The sequence below is a fragment of the Elgaria multicarinata genome, chromosome 3 (assembly GCF_023053635.1).
Source record: "Elgaria multicarinata webbii isolate HBS135686 ecotype San Diego chromosome 3, rElgMul1.1.pri, whole genome shotgun sequence".
NCBI classification, from domain to species: Eukaryota; Metazoa; Chordata; class Lepidosauria; order Squamata; family Anguidae; genus Elgaria; species Elgaria multicarinata.
The window spans coordinates 150,166,299-150,190,546 of record NC_086173.1 but is presented as its reverse complement, the minus strand read 5'-3'; the positions used below and the strand labels follow the sequence as shown (position 1 = coordinate 150,190,546).

The following is a 24,248-nucleotide window of genomic DNA, read 5'->3' as shown; positions in this document are numbered from 1 at the left end:
ATCAGAAGAAGCAAGAGTAAAAAATCTTCCATCACATATTAAAATCCATTCAATGTCAGGCGGAATGTTTTGCAGCGATAGGATGGGTCAGTCTCACGTCCCCAGGGTGGGAATTCCATCACAGGGTCAGACCAAGGGTCCATCTAGTCCAGCACTCTGTTCCCACAGTGGCCAACCAGCCATTGGCCAGGGATGAACAAGCAGGACATGATGGAACAGCACCCTCCCACCCATGTTCCCCAGCAACTGGTGCACACAGGCTTACTGTCTCGAATATTGGAGAGAACACACAACCATCAGGGCTAGTAGCCATTGATAGCTTTCACTATCAATGGCTATCGAGAAGAATCCACAATTAAGAGCTGATCTCCACATTACACAGAATGAGGATTCTCTGGACTGCCTTACATCGGACTGCAGGAGGGGAAGGGAATAAGGCAGATATAATTCAATACTTCCCCAGATCAAAATTCTCTTCCTGTGTAGTAAACTAGCCAATTAGGGAGAAAGTCAATTTAAAGCATCCCCCTCCCTCCCTGAAATTACATGAGTTTGCTACATGGTGTACTTAAAACACCTACACATATTCAGTGATGGAAAAATCTCTGGGTTTAATAAATAAATAAATGTCGCCTCAAGCTCCACAGGGCCAAGAACTTAGAAGCTCAGGCTGATGCCTAAACATAGGTGTCTCATGGTCACTGATGAGGTTGTGCAATGTCACGAATTGTGCTTGCTTAAACATTTGATACATTACCCTTATGAAGAACTTGGAAGCTCGGGCTGAATTAAGCGGAATTTTACAAAAGGTTTATGGATAGTTTAACTGGTTTATCCTATGACAGTTGGTGCTTTATGGGAGATTGGAACACAGTCATTTCACTGCAAATAGACAGGATCTTGGGGGGAAATATTAAAAGTCACTAAGGAAACTTCCAAAAAGTTCTTTTGATTTTATGGACAATTTGGGACTGGTAGATTTATGGAGGCAGAAAAATGGCAATTCAAAGGAATATACCTATTTCTCAGAGAGACGTCGGTCTTTCTTAAGAACAGATATGATTTTGACAACTAGAGAATTTGTTACTAAGGTTCATAAAATAGAGGTTCTACCTAAGTCTTTTTCAGACCACAACCCTATATGTATGGTCTATAAAAGAAAAGCTAATACTTTTAGATGGAGATTAAACGAAGCTTTATTACAAAATGAAACTATCGTGGAGGACTGTAAAAGGAAATTTTAAAAAAATTCGAGATGAATTTAAATAAGGGTACAGATAACAGAATGGTTTGGGATGCAAGTAAAGCTTTCATTAGAGGTTACTTTAAACAACAAAATACCCAGTTTAAGAGAAAAAGACAAGAAAAAACAAAATATTCTGAAAGAGATTAAAAAAGAACTAAAGAATTCTCTTGGAAAGATAAACATTCTTCGACAAATTAAAATATTACAACAATTATCTCTATTAACAATAAGAGATATGGAAATTAAATTAAATTATTCAAAACAAAGGAATTTTGAATTTGGAAGGCAAAAACTACCCAAAATTACGGAGGAACAGAGACAGATTATGAATGGTCCTATAACAATAAGAGAAATAGTGGAGGCGATATATTATCCTTACCGATATGTGTTGGAGCTATCACTTTGATAATGAAACAGTTATCAACCTATGGAGGACCTCTACTAAAATGACAATCTTGCAAGAAATAATAAGACTGAAAAAGCTCACGGATCACCTGTTCCTAACACAATTAGGGTGCAATCCTTTAAGCTTAGCCAGCAAAAAGTTCTATAGCTCCAAGCATTCCATTATAGAAAGCAGCATATCAAAGTTTTAAATTTTAAAAGAAGTCTATATATTTCATGAACATAAAAACTGCTGGGAGCAGAGGGAAGGAACACTCCATCTATATTCCCCCTCTGCCTTGATGCCTGCCTGCAATGGTTCTATTCCCATCACTCACCTCTACTGTGGTTTAGAGTCCAGATGGATTAGTTAAAGAGTAAATCATTTTTATGACCGCCACAAATGTTACTAATGCAGTGGGTTTCTGATCTACATGACTTTTACAGTGCCTCTGAAGGCTTGCTTGGTGAGAAAAACACTTCCCACACTCCAAGCATTTATAGGGTCTCTCTCCTGTGTGGATTCTCTGGTGGGCCATGAGAGTTCTTTTCCAAGCAAAACATTTCCCACATCCTGAGCTTTTATAGGGTTTCTCTCCTGTGTGAATTTTCTGATGTTGTCTAAAGGTTGATGAGTCAGCAAAGCCCTTCCCACATTCCAAGCATTTATAGGGTTTCTCTCCTGTGTGGATTCTCTGGTGGACCGTGAGTTTTGGTTTCCAGGCAAAACGTGCCCCACACTCCAAGCATTTATAAGGTTTCTCTCCTGTGTGGATTATGTAGTGGTTCTTGTATTCTGATTTCCATCTGAAACTCTTCCCGTACTCCAAACACTGAAACGGTTTCTTGGCTGAATGGCCTCTCTGGTGCTTCACAAGTTTAGATTTCTGAGCAAAACTGTTCCCACATTCCAAGAATTTATATACTTTCTCTCCTGTGTGAGTTTCGTGATCTTTGACAGCACTTGATTTCTGAGTGTAATAATCCCCCCCCCCCCCCATGGTGCTTGAGTGGTTTTGTCTACTCTCACCTGCTGCCATATAGGACAAAGAGAAACATTATTCATTTTGGAGGATAAGAAAGAAAGATTGTTTGTTTGAAGGGAGTGATTGAGACATTAAGACTGTGGCAATTTAGAAACACCAAGTAAAGATGCAGGGTTCCCCTCTCTCTCCTGCCATCCCATTACCTCAGATGGAGGTGACCTACTCTTTTGCCCTGTGAGCAGCAGCAACAAATGTATTGAGGGCCACATGATGGTGGGTGTGGATGGTTGGCCTCCTCCTTAGACACACAAATACAAACACACAGTCAGTCACACTTTAAGGACACAACACTGTGCATATTTAGAAAGAAAAAGAACCATTCCCAGCATGCCCCAGCCAGCATGACTGTCTGAGGCCTGATGGGAGTTGTATGGGTTTTTCCGGTCTAAACGTGCATAGGAGTGCGCCTTAAGTCAGTCAGTACATAGAATCGTAGAATAGTAGAGTTGGAAGGGACCTATAAGGTCATCAAGTCCAACCCCCTGCTCAATGCAGGAATCCACCCTAAAGCATCCCTGACAGATGCTTGTCCAGCTGCATCTTGAAGGCCTCTAGTGTGGGAGAGCCCACAACCTCCCTAGGTAACTGGTTCCATTGTCGTACTGCTCTAACAGTCAGAAAGTTTTTCCTGATGTCTAGCCAAAATCTGGCTTCCTGTAACTTGAGCCCGTTATTCCGTGTCCTGCACTCTGGGAGGATCGAGAAGAGATCCTGGCCCTCTTCTGTGTGACAACCTTTCCAGTATTTAAAGAGTGCGATCATGTCTCCCCTCAGCCTTCTCTTCTCCAGGCTAAACATGCCCAGTTGTTTCAGTCACTCCTAGGGCTTTGTTTCCAGACCCCTGATCATCCTGGTTGCCACATGGAGTACTTGCAACTCCACCCCCTATGGGCCAGTCACCTAAGTGTCGGATTTGGGGTTGCATGATTTGAAGGGGAATTGACGGCATCCGGTGGCTGGGGGAAGTGACTCAGGAGTAGCGCCTCGGGCAACTGCACAGAACGCCCCGTTTCTACATTTGCATTTGCTCCAAAGACATAGGTCATAGCTAGACGGGGCAAAATCCTAGAGCAATCCCTGGGATCGTCCCTGTGCATCCACATGACACATAGAGGATCCCAGGATCAGGGAGGGATGATCCCTCCCTTGCCCCAGGATCTCGCCCTACCATTTGAGCCTGGTTTTTCCACGTTCCCGGGCTGAGCTCGAGACCTTGGAATATGTGGCTGGGCATCACGGTTTGTCCCGGTTCCTCTCAAGGTGCCGAGACTCGCAGCACAGGGCGCAGAGCTCCTCAGGAGCACTGTGCTCATCAGGGGTGGGGTGGGGGGAGCGGGGAATATATATATATATATATATATATATATATATATATATATCGCCTTTTGCACACAAGCGCTTGTGTGCATCTTCCCGTTAAACAAAATGGCGGGCGCAACGCCTCTCCCTCTGAGGTCGTCGCGTGCCATGTGTAAACAGAGGGGGGATCTTGCGATAAAACCATTGCGAGATCTTCACCCCTCCGTCATGCAATAACAGGTAGCTCTAGCTAAGGCTTAAATTTATTTTTTTATTCATGATTTATTTAAATCGTTCCACAATGACAACAGAAAGCACCTTAAGAGCCAAGTACTGTGTGATACGTGGCCACAAACCTGCCCTCTGATTGCCATTGCATTTGCTCCAAAGACTAACAATGATAACAGAAAACATCTTAAGAGTCAAGTGCTGGATAGTAAGGGGGCACAAACCTGCCTTCTGGTTGACATTCTGAAAGACGTGATACAATGTCGAAAGGACGATAAAGGAAAGGGGAAAGGGTTGAAGCAAAATGGAAACACCTGCCCTGATGCACTTTCCCAAGAATGCCACAAGAGAAACAGAAGTGGAAAGAAACATCCTTGCTTACAGCTCAGACACCCGCCCTTAAGAAGATGCCTTAGAAGGTGTCCCAGAATCTTCTGCAAGGTGCTCGTATTCCATGACAAAGCTGCAGGGGTTCCTGAGAAGAGGAACCAATGACAAAATGGTTCCCTCAAAGAGCAGAAAGGCTGATGATCGTTGGAAAAGCTCGTGTGGGAATGGCTGATATGTGAAACCCACAGGGTGTTGGAAAGCAGAGGAATCAGAATTCCAAAGACTCAAAATATCACCCACAAGAGACCCCAGCTCAGCCTCCTCAGTTCTGGAAATCCTTTCAGGGACTCCGTGGCAGGCACGGAATAGAAAACAGCCATCCCAGAAGAAGCCATAGCCAGCTCAACAAAGTTGTGATTTTGCCACATGGACTGATTTGTAGCCCCTTAGACCCTTGGCATGGCAGATTAGAAGCCCCAAGACTGGTCAACTAAACAGCTGGGGGAATCCGCACGTCGTTCCGAGATCGCTTCTAAGCAACCCCAGTGCGGCGTGAAAGCGAGCGTGTAACTTGCCTTTTGAAGAGCCAACGAAGAGACGTCCTTCCCGCCATCGCTGCCACCCAACTCCCTCCTCGCCGGCTGGGACGGAGAGCTCGGGGGAAGAAGGCGGGGTGGAGAGCTTCTTCCGCTCTCAACCCCGCCTTCTTCAGCCGAGCTCTCCTCGCCACTCGGTGAGGAGGTCTGCGGGTGGCAGCGGCGGCAAGGACGTCTCTTCGTCAGCTCTTCAAAAGGCAAGTTACACGCTGGCTTTCACGCCGCACTGGGGTCGCTTAAAAGCGATCTCGGAACGACGTGCGGATTCCCCCCAGGTCATCGAATTAAATTGTTGCTGGAACATACCACTTCAACCTGCAGGTAGGATGTACAAACAACAAAACAAAGCCCAACCTCCCTCCGCTGTCCACATATCCACACAGAACTTTGCAGATCTGGCAGAAGACTAATCTAGACTAATCTTTTAATTATTATTTATTTTATTTACAATATGAATGTACTGCTCCCCATTCAAAATTTCGGAGCGGTGTACAAGATAAAATTGTCTGACCGCAACAATGGACCGGATGAGGGCTAATAAACTGAAACTCAATCCAGACAAGACTGAGATGCTGCTGGTGGGTGGTTCTTCTGACCGGATGGGGGGTGTTCTACCGGGTCTGGATGGGGTTGCACTCCCCCTGAAGGAGCAGGTTCGTAGGTTGGGAGTTCTCCTAGAACCATCTCTGTCACTTGAGGTGCAGGTGGCCTCGGTGGCACGGACAGCTTTTTACCAACTCCGGTTGGTGGCCCAGCTACGTCCCTATCTTGACAGGGATAACCTAGCTTCAGTTGTCCATACTCTGTTAACCTCCAAATTAGATTACTGCAATGCCCTCTACATGGGGCAGCCTTTGAAGACGGTTCGGAAGCTGCAGCTTGTGCAGAATGCGGCGGCCAGATTGATAGCTGGAACAGGGAGGTTTGAGCATATAACACCGATTCTGGCCCACTTGCATTGGCTGCCTATACATTTCCAAGCCCAATTCAAGGTGCTGGTTTTAACCTATAAAACCCTACATGGCTTGGGACCACAATATCTGACGGAACGCCTCTCCCGACATGAACCTACCCGTACACTGCACTCAACATCTAAGGGCCTCCTACGAGTGCCTACTCCGAGGGAAGCTCGGAGGATGGCAGCAAGGGAGAGGGCCTTTTCAGTGGTGGCCCCCTGACTGTGGAATGATCTCTCTGATGAGGCTCGCCTGGCACCAACACTGTTATCTTTTTGGCACCAGGTCAAGACTTTTCTCTTCTCCCAAGCATTTAACAGCATTTAACAACGCTAAGTTTGTTTTTTAATGGACCCCAGAATTGTTGTTTTTAATTGAATACTCTTGTTTTTGTACTGTTATTTTTATGTTTCTGATGGTTTTTAAATTTTGTATGCTTTTTAATGTTTACTGTTTTAACTTTTGTGAACTGCCCAGAGAGCTTCGGCTGTGGGGCAGTATATAAATGTAATAAATAAATAAATAAAATACATAAAACAGAATAAAATACCTTAAAATAATTTTTAAAAGCAAAATTAAAGGTGAACTGTGAACCGTGGCTGGTCATTAAGGAAAGGCTTCCTTGAACAATGATGTTTTCAGGAAGCACCGAAAGGAATACAAAGTTGGCGCCTGCCTGACCTCCAGAGGCAGGGAGTTCCATAGGAGGGGGGCCACCACACTGAAGGCTCTTCCTATGGTGGACTCCAGTCGGAGGGTGGGTCTATGTGGAACCACCAGGAGCATGCCCTCAGATGACCTCAGTGACTGGGGAGGTTGCTAATCTTTTCCTTCAGAGCCCAACTAAACATTCTTCAAATGGACAGACGGTCCTTTTGTTCTGATTCAAGAACAGAAATCATGCTGTCTGTTCTCTGCTGGCATCACTCTCCTTGTAGAGCTTCTGCTTTCTGTCTCCCCTTCTCCATCCCCCTCGATCGCCATCAGCTTTCAGAAGATCTCCTTACCAGCCTCGGCAACATTGCAACCTCTAGCCTTTTCCCAGAAGAAGACAGCAATCTCAGCTGAGATTCAGACATCCTGCTTCACTCTCTGCGGGAAAGAACAACAAAGCAAAGATTGAAATGTTCAGCAAACAAATCTTCACTCTCACATTCTGTCTAAAACACACCTTGAGAAGAGAAGACTGAGGGGAGACATGATAGCACTCTTTGCGTACTTGAAAGGTGGTCACATAGAGGAGGCCCAGGATCTCTTCTCGATCATCCCAGAGTGCAGGACACGGAATAATGGGCTCAAGTTACAGGAAGCCAGATTCCGGCTGGACATCAGGAAAAATGTTCTGACTGTTAGAGCAGTATGACAATGGAATCAGTTACCTAGGGAGGTTGTGGGCTCTCCCACACTAGAGGCACTCAAGAGGCAGCTTGACAGCCATCTGTCAGGGATGCTTTAAGGTGAATTCCTGCACTGAGCAGGGGGTTGCACTCAACGGCCTTATAGACTCCTTCCAACTCTACCATTCTATGATTCTATTTCAGTGATCCCCAACCCTTTTAGTCCAGTTGACACCACCACAAAATGGCTCTCTTGGGGGACATGGCCAGTCACAAAACGGCTGTAGCTTCGTGGCAGATAGCTAGCTTTGCACACAAACATTCACAGGATGAATCCCTCCCATCTGAAATCAAAAGCGATCACATCAGCAGGGCTTGAACACCACTCACAGTCAAAGCAGGCAATGAACGCTGAGAGACGATGGGCCAGAAAACTGGATGGAGGGGTTTACAGAAGTGCTTGTCTTGTGACAACCTACACAACTAGGCAAAGGATGTGAAAATCATGGAAGGAACTTCACAATAACTTTTCATTCTGGAGCCTGATCCAGCCTCCTCCAGTCAGGGAAAGCTGCTTTTTCCGATCTTGGGGCGATTTCCCTTCCCTCCAGATTATCAGGGAATGCAACTGGGAGGTGATATTTCAACACGACATTTTGGTCAGAATGGGGAGCGAGAAGTCCACAAACATGAATCTTGGAAGGTAACAAAATGCCTCCAGCAGGTTGCCTACAAACCAGAAGTCTCTCTCTCCCTTCCCTCACTGTGATTTGAAACTGGAGGTTGGGAGAGGGGAAGGAAACGATGGGTCGTCTTCTTCTTCTTCTGGAACATCCTAACTTCTCTCGCCATACAAACCACCACATCTTACAGAGATATGCACCCCACGTTTCAAAAAATGGGGAGATCCCCATCTCCCTCCCCCGGAATAGATCTCATCCCCATTGCCACCCACAACCGGCTCCTTCTCTTTCACGTGCTTGTTTTCATTTCCCCTTTCGCCCCCCTCCCCCGCCCCAAAAGGGCAAACTGAGATCCAACAAGCAATTTGCTCTTCACCCGCTTCCGCACACCATAATGAAATGTGCAAACTGGAAGCAGACCCACGGCGTTTATTTCATCAAGGTATAAATCCACCCACACCGTTGTCCAAGGGTGAGAAGAGGCACGTGCAATGTCCCACCTGCACGGAAACACGGCAGAAGTCTGTGAAGCTCTCCCAGGTTTTTGTTTACAGCTGCGACGCAGTCAGCTCTTCCACCCTCTCGATCCTGCAGCCGCGGGAGAATGACTCACTCCCATTCAAACAGGCTGCTTGAGATCTTTCCCGGAGGCGTCCAATCACCAAAGGCTGTGCTCCCGTCTCAGCCAATCAGACGCCGCAGAACGTCTCGCATGGAGCTTTTTGTGGCAGAAACTGAGAGCTGCCCATAGAATTCAATGGAGACATTCAACATTTCCAACCTAACTAAATCTGCAGCCCGAGAGCAGTTCCCTGTAACAAAGTGTGCAACAGCAACCGAGCCCGGGGAAGGTTCCTCTGCACTAGATCCCTTGTACAATTTTTCGTCTTTTACATTTGAACAAATAAGAAAATCAAACCAGTGGTGGTGGGGAAAGACATTCAGAAAGTGGCACAGTAAAAGAAAGAAGAGGTACACTCTCACCTATTATTATCCATCTCACTGGCTTGGCTTTGTACCTTTAACAGCAACAGAGCAAGGGCTTCTGAGTAGGATGTTTTTAGAATGTTTTAACAATGTATATTATGTTCTTAATTCAGTTTTGTGTAAGAACCAGTTACCTAGGGAGGTTGTGGGCTCTCCCACATTAGAGGCCTTCAAGAGGCAGCTGGACAACCATCTGTCAGGTATGCTTTAGGGTGGATTCCTGCATTGAGCAGGGGGTTGGACTCAATGGCCTTTTAGGCCCCTTCCAACTCTACTATTCTTTGAAATAATAATAATTATTCTCTAAAGGAGCAATTGATAGCATGCTTGTGACTGGCCATTCACAGAAGTTTGCACGTTGATTGTATTCTGTGGTCAACAGCCAGGACATGGTTCCTCCATAGTCCCTTGTTTTAAAAATACAGAGATCTAAAAACACAGTCTCTAATTTATGACTGGATTATTCTGCCACTCATTGGCGCTGTTTCATTTATAAGAATAGGATGCAATAGCATTCCTTTTCCATTCAAAACCACTGTTGTTCACAACCTGAGGGAGCCCATTTTGACCACGAAAAGACCCAAGGCCGGGTAAAAATAGTTTTGTTTTGTTTTAATTTAGACACACTTAGGCTCTAGCTAGACAAAACTTTGTGTATTCAGCCTACAACTGAAACAACTGCTTGTTGCCGTCCCGTCCCCCAATTATTCCCTCTCCATGGAATTTTACACTGTGAGCTCCTTGGGGCACACATTTGTCTTCTTGTAGTCCTTCAAGAATCATACACAGATTGATTTATTTTTAACATACTCTATATGTATTGCTTTTGGAACCTCCTAAGTAGGTGCAGACCTGAGATTATTCCAAAAGGAGGGTTGGGTCTATGTAACATCATGATCGAGGAAGTGCTGGGCTAGTAGGGTGAACGTATGGAAAAGACACGGCTTCTTTATCTTTAGCAGTTGCATAGAAAAGGGAATTTCAGCAGGTGTCACTTGTATGCATGCAGCACCTGGTGAAATTCCCTCTTCATCACAGCAGATAAAGCTGCAGGAGCCCTGCCCTCTTTTGTATCTGGTCAAGGTTTAAATTTTTTAAAGAAGTCTATCTAACTCATGAATATACCACCTCGGTCCAGATGCATACCAGGAAATGTCCTACTCCCATCAACAATTCTACTAATTTTGAAATTAAAAACCTTTCTCACTTGAACAAGTCATTGATGTCAAAGTATCCTTCATTCAGGGGGTTCCTCATCCACATGTCCTTTCCAGGGCCTCAGAAGGAGCAAAACACTTCCCACAATCCAAGCATCTAAAGTATTTCTCTCCTGTGAATTTTCTGGTGGGTCATAAGATGTGACTTACGAGCAAAAGACTGCTCACAATCTAAGCATTTATATGGCTTCTCATGTGTGTGTACTCTCTGGTGAATTAAGAGATTTGATTTCTGAGCAAAACCATTTACACATTCCAAACAGTTTAGTGGTTTCTCTTCTGCATGTATTTTCTGGTGGATGATGAGATTTGATTTCCAAGAAAAACATTTCCCACATTCCAAGCATTTATAAGAACACAAGTGCCATGCTGGATCAGACAGAGGGTCCATCTAGTCCAGCACCCTGTTCACACAGTGGCCAACCAGCTGTCGACCAGGTAACAACAAAGCAGGACATGGTGCAACAGCACCCTTCTGCCCATGTTCCCCAGCAACTGGTGCACACAGGCTTACTGCCTCGGATACTGGAGGAAGCACATAACCATCAGGGCTAGTAGCCTTCTCCTTCAGGGATTTATCCAACCCCCTTTCGAAGCCATCGAAATTGGTGGCTGCGACGTAATAGGCCCTTACACTAGGCCCATCGCATAAATCCTTCTCAGGCCAAGCACCTCCACTTGAAAACCTGAGGGAGGGTTAATTAAAACCTTTCCCCTAGCTTTGAGGGAAATAGGTTAAATATAGGATCTGCTCTAAATACTGTGGGTATAATCTGGTGTGGGTGTTTAATAACTGTAAGGCAGATAAATAATGCCAAGCTGACACATGGTATTTGGTAACTAACAAAATAGTAAGTTTATTGTTATTTAAAAGCTTTAAATAAAAATATAATACTTTCAATCCTGCCTAATCTAAACTCTCCACACACCAACTACCTCACTCTTTTTACACCAATCCTGTCCCTAGAATCCAAACTCTTCTTACTCTACAAATAAACAACTCCCCCTCACACGCACTACTGCACAAACTCCTAACACTCTCCTTATATACTCCTTCCCCCTCACCTGTTACATCATAAACCACACCCACTCAGTTCTAACATTCCATACTTACCAGACATACTAATCCAGACATATACAATACAATCAATTGTGGGGTAACGCCACAGTGGCCATCACTACATCTTGAGGTAGTGAGTTCCATAATTTAACTATGTGCAGTGTAAAGAAGTCCTTCCTTTTATTTGTCCTGAATCTCGCACCAATCAGCTTCATGGGATGACGCAGGATTCTAGTATTTTGAGAGAGGGAGAAAAATGTCTCCCTGTCCACATTCTTCACACCATGCGTAATTTTGTACACCTCTATCATGTCTCCCCTTAGCCTCCTTTTCCCCCAAACTAAACAATCCCAGCTGTTTTAACACTTCCTCACAGGGGAGATGCTCCAGCCCCTTAATCATTTTAGTTGCCCTTTTATGCACATTTTTCCAGCTTTATAGTATCTTTTCTTAGGTGTGGTGACCAGAACTGTACACAGTATTCTAAATGTGGTCACACCGTAGATTTGTATAAAGGCAGTATGATACTGGCAGTTTTATTCTCAATTCCTTTTCTTATAATGCTTTGTGAACACCCTGATGTTTTGCAAAGGCTGAGGAATGAGCAAAAGACTTCCCACACTCCAAACACTTAAAATGTTTTTTTGCCTACGTGAACTTGCTGGTGTTTCAAGAGGTGTGATTTAAAAGCAAAACATTTTCCACAGTCCAAACATCTATAGGGTTTTTCTCCTGTGTGGACTCTCTGGTGTCTTGGAAGTTGTGATTGCTGAGCAAAACATTTCCCACACTCCAAGCATTTATAAGGTTTCTCTCCTGTATGGATTCTCTGGTGGGTCATACAATTTGATTTCCATGCAAAACACTTCCCACATTCCAAACATTTATAGGGTTTTTCTCCTGTATGGACTGTCTGGTGCCTTGGGAGCTGTGATTTCAGAGGAAAACACTTCCCACATTCCAAACATTTATACGGTTTTTCTCCTGTGTGGACATTTTGGTGGTTCATGAGATGCGATTTCCGAGCAAAACACTTCCCACACTCCAAACATTTATAGGGTTTCTCTCCTGTGTGGATTCTCTGGTGAGTCGTGAGATGCGATTTCCAAGCGAAACACTTCCCACACTCCAAACAATTAAATGGTTTCTCTCCTGTGTGGACTCTCTGGTGGCTCATGAAGTTTGTTTTCCAAGAAAAACACTTTCCACAGTCCAAGCATTGATAGGGTTTCATGCCATTGTGAACGCGCTGATGTTTGACACAGGCTGAGGAGTAAGCAAAACCCTTCCCACACTCCAAGCATTGATATGGTTTTTCCACTGTGTGGACTCTCTGGTGGATCAAAAGTTGTGATTTCCAATCAAAATCCTTCCCACACTCCGAACACATAAACGGTTTCTTGCCCGTGTGGTCTCTCTGGTGCCTCATGAGTTGAGATTTCTGAGCAAAACCCTTCCCACACTCCAAGCACTTATAGGGTCTCTCTCGTGTGTGGACTCTCTGGTGGGTCACGAGATGTGATTTCTGAGCAAAATACTTCTCACACTCCAAACACTTAAATGGCTTCTTGCCAGTGTGAACTCTCTGGTGGATCAAGAGATGTGATTTCCAATAAAAACACTTCCCACATGCCAAGCATTTATACGGTCTCTCTCCTGTGCGAATTTTGTGAACTTTGGCAACACTTGATTTCTGAGTATATATTTCACAAATGGTGCTTGAGTGCTTTTTCCTACACTCACCTGCTGATATAAAGGACAAAGAGAAATAACATTACTTTGGGAGATGGGAAGAAAGGAAGGAGCCAGTAAATACGTGGTATTTCCCTCTCTCTCCTATCATGCCATTACCTCAGAGTTGTCCTACCCTTTTGCCTTGAAGGTTTGTAGGCAGCAGCAGGCAATATATTGAGAGCCACATGATGGTCCATGTAGCTCAATGGCCTCCCCTCACACACACCAAGAGCAGCATCACATGGGGGGGGGGGGGAGAAATCATGTTTGCTTGCCGTCGCTTCTCCACCCGCACGTTTGTCCCTCATTACTTCCTCTTTTGAAAGAGGGAGTAAACAACATGCACATGGCCCATTCAGTGGGCTGTTTTGATCCCGCTGCTTCTCCTGCACGCAGCAGGAGACAGAAGCAAGTTCAGTCTTTAAAAATAAGTCAGACTTACTGGGGAGTTTTTTTGTGGCATGAAGGTTAGAAGGGACGGGAGGCGGACAACATCATGAGAGGGACCCACGAAAATCCGTGAGTGCCCAGTAATGAGTGTGCAATAAAATGTTCATCTGATGGAGCTCCAAGACAAACACCCTGTCAAACACACAGCATGACTTGGTGGGGCAAGCTGGGAGTCGTACAATTTCTTTCTGTCTAAACATGCACAGGATTGCATCCTAAGTTGGTCAGTCCAGGGAGTACTTGCAATCCCGCCCCCCAGTGTGCCAGTCACCTAAGTGGCGGGTTTGTGGTTACATGCTTGCAGGCAAATTTGGTGGCATCTGGGGGAAGTGACTCCGCAATGGCAGCTCAGGTTGCTTCACAGACTTCACTGAAAGCCCCCATGCATGTGCATTTGCTCCAAAGACTAACAATGATAACAGAAAACATCTTAAGAGTCAAGTGCTGGATAATAAGGGGGCACAAACCTGCCTTCTGGTTGACATTCTGAAAGACGTAATACAATGTAGAAAGGACACTAAAGGAAGGTGGGAAAGGGGGAGAAGAGGCGGAGATTAAAATGAGTAGGTTAAAGTGGATGTGACAGGAAACGGAGGCAAACAAATGTAATCTCACAAAAGAAACATGGACAAAAGAAAAGATCAAGGCCAAAGACAAGAAGAGTTCAGAATGGATGAGAGAAGGTGAAGCTGACAAAAAGACCCAAAAGGACAAAAAGTACAGTAGTCAAGCCAGGAACAGCAAAGAGAATAAAGCAGGCATTTCATAGAATCATAGAATAGCAGAGTTGGAAGGGGCCTACAAGGCCATCGAGTCCAACCCCCTGCTCAATGCAGGAATCCACCCTAAAGCACACCTGACAGATGCTTGTCCAGCTGCCTCTTGAAGGCCTCTAGTGTGGGAGAGCCCACAACCTCCCTAGGTAACTGATTCCATTGTCGTACTGCTCTAACAGTCAGGACATTTTTCCTGATGCCCAGCTGGAATCTGGCTTCCTTTAACTTGAGCCCGTTATTCCGTGTCCTGCACTCTGGGAGGATTGAGAAGAGATCCTGGCCCTCCTCTGTGTGACAACCTTTTAAGTATTTGAAGAGTGTTATCATGTCTCCCCTCAATCTTCTCTTCTCCAGGCTAAACATGCCCAGTTCTTTCAGTCTCTCTTCACAGGGCTTTGTTTCCAGACCTCTGATCATCCTGGTTGCCCTCCTCTGAACACGTTCCAGCTTGTCTGCGTCCTTCTTGAATTGTGGAGCCCAGAACTGGACACAATACTCTAGATGAGGCCTAACCAGGGCCAAATAGAGGAACCAGTACCTCACGTGATTTGGAAGCTATACTTCTATTAATGCAGCCCAAAATAGCATTTGCCTTTCTTGCAGCCATATCGCACTGTTGGCTCATATTCAGCTTGCGATCTACAACAGTTCCTAGATCCTTCTCGTTTGTATTATTGCTGAGCGAAGTATCCCCCATCTTGTATTTATTTATTTATTTATTTATTACATTTCTATACCGCCCAATAGCTGAAGCTCTCTGGGCAGTTCACAATTGTAACTGTGCATTTGGTTTCTATTTCCTAAATGTAGAACTTGGCATTTATCCCTATTAAATTTCATTCTGTTTTTTTCAGCCCAGCACTCCAGCCTATCAAGATCACGTTGAAGTTTGTTTCTGTCTTCCAGGGTATTAGCTATCCCACCCAATTTTGTGTCATCTGCAAATTTGATCAGCATTCCCTGCACCTCCTCATCCAAATCATTAATAAAAATGTTGAAGAGCACTGGGCCCAGGACTGAGCCCTGCGGTACCCCACTCGTTGCCTCTCCCCAGTTTGAGAAGGTTCCATTGATAAGCACTCTTTGAGTCCGATTCTGTAGCCAACTGTGAATCCACCTAATAGTTGTTCCGTCTTGCCCACTTTTAGCTAGTTTATTAATCAGAATATCATGTGGCACTTTGTCAAAAGCTTTGCTGAAGTCAAGATATATGACGTCCACAGCATTCCCACAGTCCACAAGGGAGGTTTCCCGATCAAAAAATGAGATCAAATTAGTCTGACAGGATTTGTTCCTGACAAATCCATGTCCATTTGGAGGGGTTTGTTTGGTAAAATAGAGATGGCATACTTTTGCAGGATCCAGGGGCACATATGCCTCCACCCATGTTCCACCTTTTGGGGAACATTTTTTGACATTGACTTGTTCATGGGGGACCTCTTAGTTCAGTACCCCAACCCTGGTCAAGACTTGCACAGTTTTACACATCCCTATTTTAATAAGATGTCCCCAGCTGCACCATTCCTTCTATTCTAGAGTGAAGCAAAAGGGAAATGCCTGCCCTGACGCACCTTCCCAGGAACACCACAATAGAAACAGAAGAGGAAAGAAACTCCATCAAAGCCTGCCCCATCAGAAGATGCATTAGAAAATATCCCAGAACCCTTTGCAAGCTGCTCGTGTTCTACAACAAACCTGTAGGAGTTCTTGAGAAGCGGAACCAATGAAAAATGGGTTCCCTCTAAGGGCAGAAAGTCCAATGAAAACTAATCTTATGAAAGCTCATGATATGTGAATCCTGCAGGGCAACACTCCCTCCTGCCTCCTGAAGCATAAGAGGAGGTCTCAATATTTTAAAGCAGAGGGATCAGAGTTCCAAGAAGTCAAATGATCACCCATGAGTCTTTGGTCAACTGGATCACCCAGATCCCTCACCTGAGTGGGACCTGGAGGTCTCAATTCCATCCAAGCCTGGACGATCTGGCACCCACGGCTCCTCCCCTCGTTCTAGCCGGGAGATGAGGTCAGGTCTGGCAACTGGAAGGCCTCCTCAGGAAAGAAGAGAGCAGGAAATATTATCATTCATCCCATGGCCTCTAATAAACTACCAAACAAAGAACCCCACAACTACCTTTTGTAACATGATTTATCATCAGAAGCATGGCTAGGAGGGCAATCCTGAGCAATTGGGTTGATGTACACAACAAATATAGGATTCATTCTGTTCCCAAATCTAAATTTCCATTTGAGAGACAAGGGAGGCCAACATTCGACTGGAGAGGTCAACATTCACAAGATTATTTCCTGAGCTGAGTCGGCTCGTCCTTCTACCTTTTCTTGGTCCTCTCACTGGCCATGTAATAGGATTGAGTGAGTCGGGAGGTGGGATTAGCAACATATTTGAATACAGAACTTGGGAGATCCCGGCAGAAGACTGCAAACATCTGAATACACGAATACTTCCCTGGGCCAATGACGGGCCAACCACTAACAACTGTGCCCTGATGTAATGGTGGCTGAGACCTATTTCCTTTCACATATTCATATTTGCAGCAAGAGATGGAAAAGTCTTCAATGGTAACAGGGTGTGTGCAGGAGAGGAGCACTAAATCTTTCTTGCTCTTCGTGCCTGATGTCCCTTTAGGCTGCGGTCCCTAGCTCACTCCAAGCATCGAAACCAGGAAAGGAGAAAATTCACCTGGCCAAAATGGCTGAAATGGATACGTGCACGGTAGACTCTCTCTCCTCTACTTCTTTACTGTTACTGTTACTCCCCACAACTGTCAACTTCATATATGAATGAGGTAGCCACATGAACGATATCACTGTAATGTCTGGGACCACCTTCAGCCTAGGGTGCCACCGACTGTTGCTGCCGGAAGCAATGAGCTCAGGTGTTGAAGAAATCAAGATCGTGAGCTTAACCTGACTCCCTCCATCTTGCTCAGGTCTGAGACAGACATGTAGACACAGAGGGCTCATCTACACCAAGCAGGATATTCCACTATGAAAGCAGTATATAAAAGGCAGGAGCCACACTACTGTTTTATAGCGGTATTGAAGTGCACTGACAACTGTTGGGGCTCATTGACACATACCATATACTGCTATATCCTGCTTGGTGTGGCTCCTGCCTTTTATATACCACTTTCATAGTGGAATATCTTGCTTGGTGTAGATGAGCCCATAGTAGAATTTGGCCTTTTGGCTAAAAACACTGAGAGTTGTTTATGCCAATCAAAGTTAAAGTTTAATCAATCAATACGAATTACTAATAAATGAATTGTAATGACGAAACTGTATGCAATACTTATATCAGTATGAAGTGTCTATAAAATTATGTGCTGTTATATGACAGACCTGTCTCACCTGGAGCTCACTCTGAGTGCTGACTCACTTTATTGCTTGCAATAAAACGTTCCCTATTGAGATGGAGACGCTGTCTTGAGACATCTTGACCCCCACTGAAAGATCCTAACAAAGGGGGATACGGGTTTCCAAATCCCCCCACATCAGGATATCATGCAACTGAACCTGATCTTCTCAGCTAGGTTAAGAAGCATGCAACTGCAGAATTAAAGACATGAATAATTGAGGTCATCATTTCCAAAATTCAACTACAGACAGGGGATCACCAAGACTTACAGTTCTTACCAAATAAGGATTCAAATCCCTTACCCAATGAGGCCATGTTCCCATAATTCTCCATCATGACCTCCTTGTACAAGGCCCTCTGATCTGGATCCAGCAGAGCCCCCTGGTCTTCTGTGAAATACACGGCCACGTCTTCAAAGGTCATCAGACTCTGTAAGAACAGAGAGATTTATATCCTGCCTTTTTTCCTCCAAGGAACCCAATCCTCCTCTTCTCTCTTTTATCCTCACAACAACAACCCTGTGAGGTGGGTTGGGCGGAGGGTCTGTGTCTAGCCAAGTGGGTTTCCATAGTCAAGTGGGGACTAGAACCCAGATCTCCTGACTTCCAGTCTGACACTTTAGCCACTACACCACACTGGCTCTCAACTGATCAATAGCCTCCTAGGTCCTTGGCATGCCAGATTAGAAGCCCAAAAGACTGGCCAATTGGTCAACGCAAGCAGCAGATCACTGGATTAAATTGCTGTTAGAATATGCCACGTGGGGTAGGCAAATATTGGACTGTTCCCCTGTACAAAAAAACAAAACAAAGCAAAACCTCACTCCCCTGCCCACCTATCCACATATAACTGCATATCTGGCAGAAGGATTCTAGCCTAACCTTTTCTTTCAAGGCTAAATATTCTTCAAATGGACTCATGTACTTCAAGGTACAAACATGCAGTCCCAATTCGGATTTACATCGTGGGCATCTAGGAGGGGAGGATTTAAGCTTCTGCCCCGTTTCATCATGAAATTCCACATCCTCACATGGGGAGTGGGCTTAAAAAGAAGAAAATAAAGTCTCCTCTAATGGTGCTAGCCATTAGCTTAAAGGCCCTTCCAGAGCACTTAAACAGCATAAAAAACTAAGAATTGCTATGAGCCCAAACAGCCAAATCGAACCCTTGAATCCCAGGGACAAACAATAAGAGCGGTATCACTGTATTTATGGCCTGCTTGTGGGTTTGCTAGGCAAGATGGTCATTTTGTTCTGACCCGAGAGAGCCTTTTTTTTTTTTACATTCAGGAGGAGAAAGAACTGAAGTCCTGCTTTGTGTTCCATGCTGGCATCAGTCTTCTTGTACCGCTCCTGCTTTCTGTTTCCCCATCCTTCCTCTCCCTCTGTCACCATCAGCTTCCAGAAGATCTCCTTACCGTGCTTCGGTCCACTGCAGCCTCTCGCCATTTCCCAGAAGGAGACAGCAATCTCAGCTGAGACTCAGACATCCTTGCTTCACTCTCTGGGAGCAAGAAGGGGAAAGGAAAGGATGAAATGTTCATGTTCTGTCTCAAATATGTACAGAGTAGCTGCATCTCAGTGGTCCCCAAACCCCTTTTTTTCCCCACAGGCCCATTTGAGGGTTTCTGAAAGTGCTGAGGACACCAGCATAAAATGGTTCCCATTGAGGCTGCAGTTAACCAACTACTACAGCTCTGTGGCAGAGTCACATAGATTATTGGGGTGTGTAGGGTGTTCTTCCCTTCCCCATTTGTGATAGGTCATGGCAACATTTCGGCCAGAATGGAGAGCGAGGAGCCCACAAACATGAATCTTGCTGGAAGGTAGTAAAATGCCTCCAGTAGGTCTCTCTCTCCCCTCCCTCAAACTGGAGGTTGGAGGGGGAGGGAAGGAAACGATGGGGGATCCGATTGGTGGGAGGGGGGGTCTTGCCTGTGGGCGCGATGCTGGCTCCTCCAAACTCCTCCTCCTAATCCTCCTTTTTCTTCTTCTCCTTCTGCTCATCATCATCCCAAATCTCTCCCCACAAAGGGCCACAGAAACGATGTAAGCAACTTGCTCTCCACCCCGCGGCACACCATAATGAAACGTGCAAAGCCAAAGCAGATCCAAAGCATTTCTTTCATAAACATACACATAAATATACACACATACCCTTCGCCATCGGTGGGAAGACGCGCGAGCACACGGCACAGCTTTCTGAAGTTGATTCCGACACACGCGCAATGGTGGCCTTCCCTCCACCCCTCACGTGCAGGCTGCTGGGTTCAGACGCTCTTCTAGGTGGTTGTTTGAGCCTGCGACACAGTCCCGCGAGAGAATGATTCCCATTCAAAGAGGCTGCCGGAGCTCTTTCCCAGAGGCGTCCAATCACCAAAGGCTGCGCTCCCCTCGCAGCCAATCAGACACCCGTAGAACGCCTAGAAGGGTGAAATCCTCAGACGGAGCCCCGCCCTCGTATGGATTTCTGACATCATCGCTTACATCTAGAGAAATGCTACCTGAAGCCAGTAGGTGGCGCAAATAGGCTTCTGATGGGTCTTGAAACGGCTTGCTGGAGGGAAGGCGCCATCCCCTATGCCATTTCATGCTCGCTTTGCTTTGAAAAGCCTCTTCTAAAGTTCTGGTGCCTGCCCAGAGAACTCAGTGGAGAAGTTCAGGATTTCAGCATGGCTTTTGCCCGAGGAGCCACTTCTCCCAAGGCCTGGGGAGCCAAGGAGACATTTCCAAGAAGCACAGAAAAATGGCTATTAATAAATAAATAGAATACCTAATGAAGCCTGGGGCATGTCTACAGGGGGTATTTACTCTGCTGTGGCTGCGACACCTTGGTTTATATGAGGCAGCTGACAATTCGCAGCCCTGTCATGGTTTCCGTCCTGAAGTTGTCTCAGTTCTGTTTTTACCATGTATTTTAACTTTGTTCAGCTGTCACCATGGCTCTCTGTGCACATGTCATTGGGAAAGTCGGGTGTGGGGGAGAGCAAAGATCTAACCGTGTCTACCCAGACGTAAGTTGTTGCCTTCAATTGGTACTTTGGGAGTACAGGAGCAGAGGGGTCTGGAGCATTCCTTTGACAGTGCTTTTTCATTTCAAACTATGTTGGGAATGTGGGATCAATCGCTGCCTCTTGCTTTAAATGTTCATTGAGCACTGGGTAATCATGCTTTGAAATAGGGAGCGGCAAACTGAGGCTTGAAATGTGGGAAGGATCAATGCTTTGTAAATGTCTCCCTCAATCTCTCTTCCTTCCCTGCCTCCTCTCTGGGCTGCAGAGAGGAGGAAAGCAGCATCAGGTTATCCTAGTAGTATTGCTGCTGCTAATGCTGCTCTCAGTCGTTCAGGGCCAGGGCAGCATCTGCCGGTATATTATTATTATTATTATTAAAAACAAAAAGGAAAGCATCCAAGCCAGGTCAGAAAAAAAGGGGTAACGGTTTCTCAGGATGCAAATAATTCATTTTCACAAAGCCCAACTTGTTTCAGCCTGTACTTTATTCAAAGGCCTTCCTCAGGAGGTCGTTAGAAGATTGTGTCTGCAGAATTTCCGCTAGCGAGATAACTTCTCCTGTGGTAATCTACGGCTCTCACAGCTACTGGAGTTGTATCTTTTCAAATAGGCACACCATTTTTGTTTGTTCACAATCAAAGTTGCAAATACACTGTAAACTCCTAGAACAGGTTGAAACTAGGACCGTCCCTCTAGTTCAGGGGGAGGCAATCTGTGCCTTCCAGATGTTTTGGACTACAATTCCCATCAGCCCCAGGCAACAGACAGAAATTATGGGAGTTGTAGTCCAAAACTTCTGGAGGGCACCTGGATATCTATCCCTGCCTTAGATGTTTTAACTTCGTATGATCCCCAGAGGGCTGCATTAAAATCCGATTCAGCAATATTGTCTACGCTAAGGTGACCATATGGAAAGGAGGACTGGGCTACTGTATCTTTGTTGTGTAGGGACCCAAACTTTTTTAGTGAAATACACTTCCTTAGCCAATAAAGAAGCCTCATCTGAGCAAAAAATAAATAAATCCTTTACTTGTGCAGAGAACCTCTTTCTTGTGTAAGCACAGTAACTGAAGCCTGCAGGCTGTGCGGCAGACACACAATCCTCTCCACTTTATCCTCACAACCCTGTGAAGTAGGTTGGGCTGAGAGTCTGTCTGGCCCCAAATCCCCCAGTGAGCTTTCATGGCTGATTGGGGGATTAGAACCCAGATCTCCCAACTCCCAGTCCAACACTCAAGCCACTACACCACACTGGCTCTCAGTATGTATTTACAATAGTTGTATACTGTTCCACATCCAAAGATTTCAGAGCAGTGAACAAAATAAAATCACTGCTATCTTTTTTTAAAAAGGAAACAGAAACAGAGTTCTAATAAAACTGAGTTAACAAAGTTTTCAGGAGATGCCAGAAGCAACGCAACACAACGTTGGTGCCTGCCTGACCCCCAAAGGTAAGGAATTCCATAAGAAGGGGGCTACCACACTAAAGGCTCTTCTTCTGGTGGACTCCAATCGGGCCATAGGACCATGTGGAACCACTGGGGTTAGTCTATAAGCAATCAGCTCCTTCTCCTGTGGTTCACTTTGATGCCTCTCTCACGGTTAGCCAGCATCTCCCTCCTCCCCAGCCATTCAGACTTTGGGGTATGTGTGGTGTAACTCAGGATCTCCCCAGAAAGGTCTTGGGACCTCCTGCTTGTTCATCAATTGCCCAGTTCACACATAACAGCAAATTGTGGGTTCCTGCACACTCCTCACTTCTGCTTTGAATCAACAACCTACAATTGTCTTGAGTCGTAGGTTGTTGAGTGTGACATGCAAACCCTTAATTTTGCAGCCATGCTGCAATTTATATACATTCAAAAAATTTCACTAAGAAACTTCAACAAATGTTACAGTTCTTGCTGTTGGAAAGCCTGGTGTGACTTACAGCAGAGTTGCCTTACCTGAAGAAAGCGTGGCAACACAGCATTTAGTTTTAGAGAGAATAAATGCAGGCTAGAGCCACTTTAGGAGTTCAAATCAACTTACTTTATTAGTGCTTTTATACACACTGTCAAAGAAGGCTATCTAACATGGTTTAACTACAAACACCGGGTGTGTAAATGTAAGTACGCAAAGGCATAAGATATGGTTGTTTCTTTCTTTCAGGGAGAGAGCTGCATGGCACTTGTTGCAGGGGGAGAAGATAAAGGCAGAGAAAGGGGAGGGAGCAGGAAAAAGGAACTGCTCAAACTACAGTACAATAAGACAATTGATGCAAACATTCTCTATTTGGCCCTAGTGTCTGGAAGCATGCGGAGCTGTTCCTATTATCCAACAGTTACCACTAATTAACAAAAAAGTTAAAAGATCAAGAATACCTCACCAATAGAAAATCAAGAATAAGCTACAATATTCTTATCATAGAGCTGGAAGGGGATTTTTACCCCATTGAGTCCACCCCCCTGCTCAGTCCAGGAATCCATTTTAAAGCATCCCTTCCAGATGGCTGTCCAGTCTCTGCTTGAATACGTCCAGCGAGGGAGAGCCCAACACCTCCCTCCCCAGTTAGTTGGCTCCATTGTCTGAGTGCTCTGACTTTTAGGAAGTTTTCCCTGATGTTCAACGAAATCTGCCTTCCTGCAACAAGCCTCTTATTTTGTGCTCCACAGTCTTGGATGATAGATAAAAGGTGGTGGCCCTCTTCTGTGTGACAACCCTTTAGGTTCTTGAAAAGTGTTGTCACATCATTCCTCAGTCTGCTCTTCTGAAGGCTAAACTTCCTCAGTTCCCTCAATCTTTCCTTATAGGACTTGGTGGCTGCCTTCGGACGACACGATAATCAACGGTGGGGTAAAGAGGCAATCCTCTGTTGTGTTGATTATTGTGTCATCTGGGGGACAATCCACAACGGGCACACAACTCAACAGTGTTATTTTCTGGAATTAAACAACAAAGAAAAATAACGGGGTGCTCCGTTGCTTATCTGAAGACCAGTTGATTAAAATGTCATGTGGCCAGCTCCGTTGCATAATCTCCCCCCGTTGAGTGCACTATTCCGGAAGATTATAGAGTTCTCTGGGAACAGCTGGCAGAACTTGCAATGCATGATGGGATACGGCCAGGAGGACCGAGGGGGGAGGAGCACCAGCCACCCAGGACACCAGAACTTTCAGCCATGTGACGGGGGGACATGTCATGTGGGGAGTACCTCTGAAATAAGGTCCTGTGCGTTGCCTATTCCCTCCTCCGTCACCTAAAGTGTCATCCGAACATGGCCAGTTTCTAGTCCCTCGATGATCTTTGTGTTGTGCCTGTTTAGGATGGAGGACACAGAACAACTGAGCCTGAGAGTGTTTGGGAAGGGGCCCAGCACATGGACAAGAAGATAGCTGCAGCTCAACTCAGCTGGCCTCACTCATCCATCAGCCTCTGCATAAAAGACAAGCCTCAAATCCCGTAAATGGGCTGGAAGCAACTGTTGTTTCTGCTTATTCATAGCAGTAGCATTCCTGTCATATCTTGGACCTGGCTTGGATTATTCTTGA

At 45.3% G+C, this 24,248-nt stretch overlaps 1 protein-coding gene across 1 annotated transcript in view; it reads right to left on the bottom strand.

The window, feature by feature from the left end:
* Window positions 1-1,980: 1,980 nt before the first annotated feature.
* The window catches only part of LOC134395523 (zinc finger protein 208-like), a 34,830-nt gene continuing 12,562 nt past the window's right edge, over window positions 1,981-24,248 (bottom strand). The window contains exons 6-7 of the mRNA XM_063121688.1: window positions 12,018-12,894; window positions 1,981-2,396 (exon numbers count right to left, since the gene is read on the bottom strand). Coding sequence (XP_062977758.1) covers window positions 1,981-2,396; window positions 12,018-12,894 — 1,293 coding nt within the window. The remainder of the gene's footprint in view (window positions 2,397-12,017; window positions 12,895-24,248) is intronic.